Source organism: Habropoda laboriosa, unplaced genomic scaffold, assembly GCF_001263275.1.
Source record: "Habropoda laboriosa isolate 0110345459 unplaced genomic scaffold, ASM126327v1 scaffold33, whole genome shotgun sequence".
In the NCBI taxonomy this organism is placed as follows: domain Eukaryota; kingdom Metazoa; phylum Arthropoda; class Insecta; order Hymenoptera; family Apidae; genus Habropoda; species Habropoda laboriosa.
The window spans coordinates 2,352,503-2,362,477 of NW_017100187.1; the positions used below are offsets into that span (position 1 = coordinate 2,352,503).

Here is a 9,975-nt window from a genome sequence, read left to right on the forward strand (position 1 = left end):
AGTTGCAAAATTACTGAATTACAGTAGTTAACGCAAAAAAAAATTAAATGGGAAAATGTAAATAAAAAAGCACAAATAATATTTACAAAAAATTCCCTTACGTTCAACCGGAAACAGGTTAGATGAATTGGTGCAACATGTCGAAACTAACGATGTAACGCCAATTATTGATCATAATAATGTAAAATTAATGAAAACGAAGCTCAATCGTTAAATAGTGTGTTTAACTGAAGCAACCTTTTGTTGAAGATAGATCATATTCCCGCGTGTCGACATGGCGCATAACATTGCAATTCTTTCCGTGATTCCTAGGTTATCTTACCATCTTCGAATGCAACTTCCAAATTTAACAATAGTTGACGTTTTGCCAGGTATTACTTTTGACATACACTTTCTCTCATACCCGTGAAGCTCGAATTTCTTCGGCTCACGAAAGCTTTCGCAGCGAGCACGTGTTAAAACGCACTACTACTACGATCCGCTGAACACTGAATTTGCGCATTTCGTGTTTAGATGTAGCGGTAAACCCACCCAGTTTAAATTTTGGACGTATACCTTGAATATTCTTTGCAATTTGCAGACTATAATTTTTAAATCTATTATTGTAACAAAGAAACCATAAAACATTAAAGCTTTCCATTTCTCCTCCTATTTATTGCAATTTCATTGTACAATGTAAATATGTATCTTCTTTTCATGTAATTTTTTGTTTTAGATAAACATGATACACTGTCAAAATTAAAAAATGCAGATATAGTGGTAATTGATTGTGATTTGTTTTTACCATATACAGATAAGTTACCATCTTTGAGATGGGCACAAACAACATGGGCTGGTGTTGAATCATTAGTTTCAAGTCTGCGAGATAAAAAAATAAATTATACCATTACACGGTTTTCAGACAAAGCCTTTGGTTTAGCTATGTCTGAATATGTGATAGCACATATTTTTAATTTTGAACGTGCTCAAAGGCAGCAATATGATAATCAAAAAAATAACCAATGGCTAACTGATGGAAAAATTTCTAATCACAGATTAATTTGTGATTTATCTGTAGGTATTTTAGGCTTAGGAAATATTGGAAAGTCAAGTAATTATACTCGTGTATTAGATACTTTGTTCATTATTATTGAGAAAAGTATCAATTTGATTTTATTTGAATATATTTACAATTTTTGCAGTTGCACAAAAATTGAAAACATTTGGGGCATCTGTATGGGGAATGACAAGAACACCACTAAAAGAGAAGTTAGATTATCTTGATGAACACAGAACCACAGAATGTTTGCCCGAAATGCTAACAAACTGTGATTACATTATTAATGTTTTACCATCCTCAAAAAATACTGTAGGTTTATTAAATGGGAATGTATTACAAAATTGTACAAACCGTGGCAGCATTCTTATCAATATCGGTCGAGGTACAATTATTAAAGAAGCAGACTTATTGAATGCTCTTAAGCAACAGTGGATTTTGGGAGCAGTTTTGGATGTTTTTGAAGAAGAGCCATTACCAAAAGAAAGTAAATTGTGGAAATTACCACAGGTAATTATATAATGTAAATTTGTTTTAAAACGTTGACACTAAATTAAAACAAATCCACTTTTAACCAAAGAGAAAATACTTTTACCTAGGTCACCATCTCACCACATATCTCAGGTATAACTCGTGCCCAAGATGTTGTACAGTTTTTCAATGAAAATTATCAAAAGTTTGTTAAAGGTGAAAAATTACTAAACACAGTAAATGTAGAAGAAGGTTATTGAGTAAATTTGTAAATATTGTTGATATGGTATAAAATTAACATTAACATATGTTATTATTATAATTTATAAATAAAAAATTGTTCTTTCAATAATTTATTATATATGTTAATACATATATACGTATATATATTAATTCTATAAAATGTTTAGAAAAGATATGTAGGAACCGAGGAAAAAGTGAGGGACCCAATGCTAATCGACGAATCCGCGACTACGTCAATAACGCCCTCTCTATTTTTCCTCGTCGGTACCCTATTTAGGTATCGAGGCCCCGATCCTACAAATAGTTACTCTGTTTCTTGAATAACTGGATTTGCAGATGGTTTTAGACCTCGTATACTGAGATCATAAACTACTTCTTCCACTTTTTTAACAGCATATTTTAAACCATCAAAACGTTTTCTTAGAGAATCGTTTTTCAAATTTAAAAGCTTGAAGCCTGCATTTAGTTCATTTACAAATCGTGCTATTTCTATAGGTCGATTATAATCACCATTAGTGACGCTATTTATAGCGAAACGGCTCTGAAATGTAATATTTAAATGAATAATAGCTATAATTATATTACCAAATATGCTTACCAGTTCTGCAGCTAATTGTAGCAGGCCCATCAAATAGTCTTCCAAGTCCAAGTGAAATCCATCTTCTCTACTATTTTTAACTACATGTACAGGGTAAATGTTACAGAAAATATATTAAATACAAATAAACGAAATAAATCTCTTAAAAATTACCTACCTCCTAATATTTCTGCAGCAGTCTCTTTGGTAACCAAAACATTAATCTCTAAATATATTATTAAAGAAGCTAGAAAACATAATCTTTGTGTAACAACACGCCATTGTTCATGAAATCTATAATATTGGTTTTTTGGTACAATTTCTGCAAGTCTTGTATAGCTTTTACGCACATCTTCAAACAATTCTCTCGAAGTTACACAATATTGAGATACAACTGCAAATAGAAAAAGTAATAACTACTTTGGTACTTTTAATTCTATTAAAACACACTTACTTATATTTTCTTCCATATTATTTTCATTATGAATATTCTGCAATATCATCAGAATGTCTCTGGCACTTTTCTCAAGATCTCTGACAATAGCACGGATTTCCTTGAACAAAAGAAAATTAATTTTAACGTTCTTCATATACGACGTTTTTAGTTATAACTAAAATTAACTACCTAATATTATTAATGAAAAAGTTAAAGGTTTAAAAAGACATTTAACAACGAGACGACAGCGTGATTATAATCTAACCTAAAATACATATGAAGGGAACGATGGAGTATTTGATACATAACACTCTTTAATGTTTTTAATCATAAAATAACTCTAAGACGTAGTGTGATAATCAGAATAAATAGATTTATTTAAAGTTGTGTTGCAATTATTTAATATCTGCATTATCTTCATGTAATTTCACGTAATTTCAAAACTAGTGTCAAATTATTAATACATACCACACGTAATTCTTCTTCATTGTTTAGATAATCTTGAAATGAATTAAAAATATCATATACTTTTTCAGCCATATTATTGTAACTTTTCAAAAATTATATTAAACAATTTGTGCGTCAACAGTTTGTCAAAACACTGGTGTAAGTGTGTATGTATAAACGCGATAGTAAACAATCCATATTGTAGATGGCGTTATTGTAATTGTCAGATTTCAAATAAAAATTATTCGTTAATATCGAGAAAATATAGACGCATTACTGTTCATCGTATGCTTTATGTTTCTTGTAGAGCCACTTAATAGTTTGCAAAATAATAGAAAATATCAATTTACATAATACACGAGCAGTTCAATTAACGTATAGAGAAACATAACACCTGGTTTCCCTTATTTTCACCGTTAATCAATGAAAATCCGTAAAAATATTACAATACAAGTTACGTACAATACACGCATATATGCACTATTCGAATTTAGTTGTCACATTTAGTCTGGCGACGCACTTCCATAGTCTACTTGAATTACTTTCGAACTTTTTCAGACATGATATAAATAGAACGCTTGATTGGTTTGAAACACCACATCTGACACAGAAAAATTCAGAAAACATAGGTTAAAAGAAAAAGGGTAAAGTGGAACCTAACAATGAATTTTCTTCTCGTAAGAGGAGCATTCGATGTATGCATAATATGATTGGACAGGAAGTACGATCGACATGAATCGATATAAATTGAAAACGTATAATGAAACTTTTTTAGGCTGGCATAAAGGATCGAATAATCGTTTATTACGACGATGATAGAGTCGCGACAGCGCTTTGTACAGGTCGGGAACAGTCTGTAAGCGCGCGAGCCGTAAGCTGCAAGGTCTCGCGCAGTATATAAATAGAAACCAGTAGGTCCTGCTGTGAAGTCGAGGAAGGTGGTTGGAATTCTACAGGATGCCTCTACGTAGCTCGTAGAGGATACCTCGGGGAATCTGCGGGCGTGTCATTGATCCCGATACACGCGTTCAAGCATCCGCGCGAGACTGGCTTTATTGAAAAGTTCACGCCCACGTTTATGAGCTCGCAAGAGCCGCGCGATCAAGTTTGCTAGGATTCACCTGAGAAATCGACTTGATGCAAACAACCAAAAAAGATGCTTCTGTCACATGTGCTCATATCTTCTTTTTCTTTTTCTTACCCAATACCAGAGCCTTTCAAATTCTTTTTCACACAGTTCAACCCTATATAAACTAATGTTTATGTAATGTAATGTTATTCTCAGATGAATACTCGATACTCGGCGAAAGTTAGCGAAAGATCAACTATGCTATGAGAGAAAATGTCGAATGTTTCTATCCTTTCTGGCAATTCTACATTATAATATTCGACACAGTAATCGAAAGTATTTATAATATTTCTGAAAAATATTTTTTATTCTATGGTCATCGTGTGATATAAAAGAATAACGCGGCTTTGCTGGCGACCTTCGACGTTGCAGCTTGTGCATCTTCACGCTTCATTTACGATATCCGAAACTCTGTGGCATTGTTATTCATCGTATAGCCAGAAAGTCCCGTGAGTAACCATACGCAAGATTAGTTTAATTAAATAATATCATAGAAATAATAATATGCTTTTTTAACGATCGGTTTTACATCGAGTGACATCGTTACTTTCAACGAAGATGCCTTTTGCAATATTCTTCCTCTTCGTAGAAGTGTTAACTAACTAACAACAACCGAGAGACACCAGCAATCCAATACAATCTTTGAACCAGAATTTATCTTGAAACCTGATTACTTTATAGCACGATGAAATTTGCTTTATTTGTTAAAACGGTGATTTTTCTGCTCGAGATGCAAAACTATGAACATCAGAGTATACCTACATGCAAGTGCGAGTAAACGGATCGAAGAGGAGTTTGTCGAGTACAAGGAAGAAGAAGAAGACGACGACGACGACGAAGAAAAGGAGAAGCAGCAAGAAGAGGAAGAAGAAGGCTGGGCCAAGACGGTCCGTTAAACTTGCATTCCTCAAGGCGCCAATCTTAATAAAATCCTGGTACCGTAGGCTGTCGTAAATTTTTGGTACCATGCACCGTGTGTACAGCGGTTCAATGCGGTCCGTACGAACCGTTTATTTTTAGCCGCATGATCTTATCGTTCGAAGGAAGATTGTGCCAGCCTCGGGCGTCCTTTTCAGGCATATTTTTTTTGCTTCACCGTAAGGACTATTTACATTTCATTTCAACGAGTAATCGTTCGGGATTTCTGCGCACGAAACGGGACCCGCGCGATTCAATTCACCATGCGATCCACCTTCGCGAGGGAAACCTTGATGAAAATTAAACCATCGATGTGCATATGTACGGCATCAAGGGCGTGATTTCAGAATAAATGGCTAACAAGCGGCTAATATAATACGCCACGATTTCTACACTTGAGGTTGTTTAACGAATTTCGCGATTAATATTCAACGCCTTTTCACATTGCCGTCACGACTGTTACACGTCGCGTAAGAGGCAATCTAGTAGCCGCCTAAATATTTGTACGTTAAACAGGTTCTCTCTTGCTCGTTTTCGTTTCACAGCTACGATACTGTCAATATACACGCCGATAGGTATACTTGCAACACACGAATACAACCAGATGTATATATGTATTTCCTTCGATTGTTCTTTAATGTTGTTAGAAACACGGAACGAAGTAGCTTGTTAGTTACATCGCTCAGGTGTATCGCGAGATTATTTATCACGGACACACAGAGTGGCTACGTGTCGATGGGAATAGAAACGTTGTACTTTCATCGAAATTAGACAAAAGATATTATCGGAGAGACAAATTCATTTGGAAGGCCGGCACTGTCGACAGAGTTGGTTGATGTGTGGGCAGTAGTTAGTGTAGTCAACGTACGCACAACACACGTGAAATGCATCGGCGTAAATGTCAGGGTCACCGCGCGCGGCACACGTAGCAGCCTTTCAGACAGAACGCCGATTAAACGTCGATGCTTTCGCTAGAATTTTGCAATCGTTCGCAAATGAATTGTTCAAGTGATTAGTTTTTCAATTGTAGCTAAGTTACGCACCAATCGAGACAAACGTGAGAATGTGAATACTTTTTGTAAAAGAGTAGGAGAGACGAACGAGACATTGATTCCTTTCTGCGACGTATCCTCTGGATGTTTGAATTGAAACGGCAGAAAACGGCGGGAATTGAAGTAATTCGAGCGGAAAAGGCAAGACAGTCTGTTTTGATTCGTATGAGAGCATAAAAAGGAGGGCTTCGTATGGGTGGCGCCGTGTTAAAGAAATGCCCCCGGGCGTTACCTTTTTACGTCATTGCTGGAGAATTTCCTACCCGCTGGCTGCTGGCCATTGCGAATCACAGTACCGGCATAATATCGAACCGTTAAGAGCCGAGAGCAGAACAGAAGAATCCGTGGAATCCAAATAAACGTCTGGAATTATATCTTACGCTCTTTGCGATATTAGAGGACATACTACGTAAGTACCAGGGGACGTGACTCGAGAATGAACAACTCACGGAAAGTCACATTCGCCACGACGCGTTTTACAACCTGTTTTCAACCTTCGATTCTACGATCTTCCGTTCAACCATGTTTCTATGCTGAAAGAGAGAGAAAGAGAGAGCGAAAGAGATTGTATATTTGTTGCGGTAGGTACACGTCAACTTTCTTACGATTTTCCTAATTGGTAACTGATAGGAGGGAGACACCACTGTGAGAAAAAGATGGAAAAAAAGTAAACGTCGTCGTTTAAAAATCACCGATAATAAATTGTTCTAAAACGCAACGACTGGGAGAATATCGTATACAGTGGAAAAGTCCTGACATTGTCAGACCGTATGCTTCCTATAGCCCTCCCTTCTTAAAATACGAAAAAAACGGCCATTTGGAGGTGGTAGTTAGGTCGTTAAGGTGGTAGAAATTAGGGAAGAATTTTCTGTAGAAAGATATCAAAGGACACTAGTTGTTCGGGTTCAGCACGAAGAGCAAAACACACCGTCAGCGGGGAACCAACAGGTTTGACTTGCCAGACTAGTTAATAAATTATAGTAGTCAGCCGCCATCTTCATCTTCGAAGTTGCAAATGAGAATTTGGAATACTGATCAGCAATTGCGAAATAAAGTCTCACGTTCGTTCTAGATGTAACTCTGTAAAAAGAATAAAGAATCTTTATGTTTTGAAACGGTCCTTCCTGAAACGAGTGATAATTCTTTAGTCAACACCGTGAAATTTATCGTTTAATATCCAGTTGCATTTTACCGCGAATTTTTATTCGATGTATCGTAGACTTGTTCGAGGTTGAGAACTCCTAGGATATCTACCTAAAGCGAATTCATTCAAAGATCGCCGTAGCCTGAACAAAAAAAAAAAGGAAAAAAAGACCCTATAGGCCACCCACAGTCATCAAGATACGATCACGGTTATAGCGACCTTGAGCCTATGCCTCGTCCAATGTTCTCTCTATCTCTATCACTTTGCAGAAAATTCGGCAACTCAGAGAGATTGCACTATTGTGCTCCTGCGAATAATAGGATATAATAGGTAGATCAATGGTAATTATTACATAGGTACAAACACAGGCGTAATGTGGATGCATTTTTCGCGCATCTCACGTTGCCTCAAATAGTATAAACACGTATGTGTTGTACATTAGCGATGCAGCTGGGTAAGTGGGTAGGCTCACGTAGTTCGTACGACCTTCATAAAAACTCGTCGATCAGAGATTGCCGGGAATGTTGAGTGAGAACTCGCCGTCTACGGGGTGGCGAATAAAAAAGTAGGCGCCTACCTTGGCAAACGAGACACCGACGCTAACTACCATGCCGAGTAAATGACAGCGCAATTATGGAGATAAAAACAGTGGCGACTGCGCGAGGAAACAAGCTATGTCGGAACAAATAGGTATATACGTCAACGAAGTCGTTACGATTGAGTCTCGCCGTGAAAAAAAAAGAAAAAAAGAAGCGGCTCCACCACCATTTATAGATCGTAGATTTATAGAGGATCATAATTTATCGGGCACGGTGGTTCTTTTTATTTCCCGTTAACCAGATCAGCTTCTTTTCTCCGTGTGCGATGCACAATTCATCTGAAAGGGAAAAAAGTGGAAAACGTAAGAAAGAGGAAACAAGTGGAGATGCTTGATCGATTGTTCACGAGGAAAAATTACGAACGTGGATCAATTGAGAAAAATTCCATAGGCCAGGAAAAAAAGAGAATCGCGGTAGGTTGAATTGAAATTGGCTGATATTAAAAGTTCTAGCGATTTCCCGGGGATTCAAGGCTCGCGCAAGAGAAAGACGGAGAGAAAGAGCAGTCCATAGGTTAAGTCCCCACCAGACAGGCCCCGTGGAAAGATGCTGGCCGGTCTCACGTGGTTAACGCACGTAGATACATATATTATCCTGGCGCGCGCACACCTTGGCCTCCCGTGGTTCGCCGGTTAGTGGTTAGTGGGTGCACAGGTTGCCGAAGTGCGCACACACCGTGCGTGTTGTCGAGGTATGCCACCGGCCAATCCGGTGCCACGTATACCGATCACCGTTTTCGTTTAATCGCTTCCTTGCACTTTGCAAAACCATTACCGAGTGACACGTGAGTTTTCTTCGTCACTTTCTCGGTGCTAGCTCGTCCCTCTGGACTTCTTCCGGTCATGCCACCGTGGACAATTGTTGCCGGTTCTTCGCGTTTTTGCGTGCTTCACTGTGACGAGGTTGGCCACCAGTACCGATGACATGTGCGATCACACGCGGGAATATCCTGGATTGTACGTGTTAATTGGAAGATTTCACAACGAGCATCCGATACATTCGATGAATCCTTGTTGGCGTTGCATCGATCTACACAAGTGGTATCAAAATCTCAATATTCACGAGGTTATTCGGTGTGAAACGATATATATGCATATAGACAGGGAGAGAGAGAGAGAGGGAGAGAGAAAGAGAGAGGTAAAACGGCGAACTTTTCCTTTGGTGAACGTTCGGGATCCGGTTGAGCGGCCGGTGACGAAACACAGCGACATGGACGGTGCTGTATAGTTCTTTCCTCGATGGAACGGCTTAATTTCGAAGCGGATGCCACCAGGTGAAAGTGAAGCACTCGGAAATACGAAACATTACAACCAGTCTTCGTGTATGGTTCCGAGTTTATGTAACCATGCGCCGCAGTCGGACATTGCACGTGCGGACGTTGAAGTCTCCACGCCTCTGCCGGTTACCGCCGCATTGAAGTTTCTCGGGGACTGTTCTCTTTCTCCCTCTCTCTTTCTTTCTCTCTTTCACACACGCTCTCTGAAAGTGAACCAGTAATTCGATATCAGTGTGAATCGATCGGCGTTCGCCGAATTCCTCTCACGACGAACGCTAAAGTCGCACGAGGTTGGGCATCGATGAAAGTGTTGGATTTTTTCCCCTTTAATTCTACCTGCTGCTTGAGAATCAACTACTTCGGTGAGAATAGTGACTTTGGTCGTTTTGTTGCGTAATAAAGAATAATTTAGAAGAAAAAGAAAAACAGAGAAGAGATAATTCTATGTAAAGTAATGCAAGGTGATCGAGTAAAAAGTGCGACATGGGAGAAAAGATTGGATGTTAGAGGCGGCTCAAGAAGAGAACGAGAAGGGGATAGGGGAAAGAGAAGGAGGAGGGGGTAAAGGAAGAAGAAGAGAAAACATTTAAACGAAGAAGGCCTTCGTATTACTGCTACGAGAGGAGGACCTGTGCCGCGAGAGAGGC

At 38.4% G+C, this 9,975-nt stretch overlaps 2 protein-coding genes across 2 annotated transcripts; one reads left to right on the forward strand and one right to left on the reverse strand.

Annotated features, from left to right (window-relative positions):
- Positions 1-274: 274 nt before the first annotated feature.
- LOC108579664 (glyoxylate/hydroxypyruvate reductase A-like) lies at positions 275-1,767 on the forward strand. Its single transcript, XM_017943250.1, has 4 exons — positions 275-371; positions 716-1,090; positions 1,182-1,546; positions 1,636-1,767. Exons 1-4 carry the CDS (start codon positions 275-277, stop codon positions 1,765-1,767), a joined length of 969 nt encoding a protein of 322 aa, XP_017798739.1.
- Positions 1,768-1,996: 229 nt separating this feature from the next.
- On the reverse strand, positions 1,997-3,352 carry LOC108579658 (translin). The gene is made up of 5 exons (XM_017943243.1): positions 3,232-3,352; positions 2,782-2,881; positions 2,506-2,721; positions 2,349-2,428; positions 1,997-2,291 (listed from the first exon to the last, which is right to left on the reverse strand). Exons 1-5 carry the CDS (start codon positions 3,301-3,303, stop codon positions 2,055-2,057), a joined length of 705 nt encoding a protein of 234 aa, XP_017798732.1. The 5' UTR covers positions 3,304-3,352; the 3' UTR covers positions 1,997-2,054.
- Between the last annotated feature and the right edge of the window lie 6,623 nt (positions 3,353-9,975).

What these genes read in the sequence shown, in the direction of transcription:
- LOC108579658 (XM_017943243.1), bottom strand. Translation starts at nt 3,303, where the DNA reads ATGGCTGAAAAAGTATATGATATTTTTAATTCATTTCAAGATTATCTA. An exon ending in TAATATGGAAGAAAATATAA is followed by an intron (nt 2,722 to 2,781) that starts GTAAGTGTGTTT and finishes TTCTATTTGCAG; the next exon opens with TTGTATCTCAATATTGTGTA. An exon ending in TGCTGCAGAAATATTAGGAG is followed by an intron (nt 2,429 to 2,505) that starts GTAGGTAATTTT and finishes CTGTACATGTAG; the next exon opens with TTAAAAATAGTAGAGAAGAT.
- LOC108579664 (XM_017943250.1), top strand. Translation starts at nt 275, where the DNA reads ATGGCGCATAACATTGCAATTCTTTCCGTGATTCCTAGGTTATCTTAC. An exon ending in AATAGTTGACGTTTTGCCAG is followed by an intron (nt 372 to 715) that starts GTATTACTTTTG and finishes TTTTTGTTTTAG; the next exon opens with ATAAACATGATACACTGTCA. An exon ending in AATTGTGGAAATTACCACAG is followed by an intron (nt 1,547 to 1,635) that starts GTAATTATATAA and finishes ACTTTTACCTAG; the next exon opens with GTCACCATCTCACCACATAT.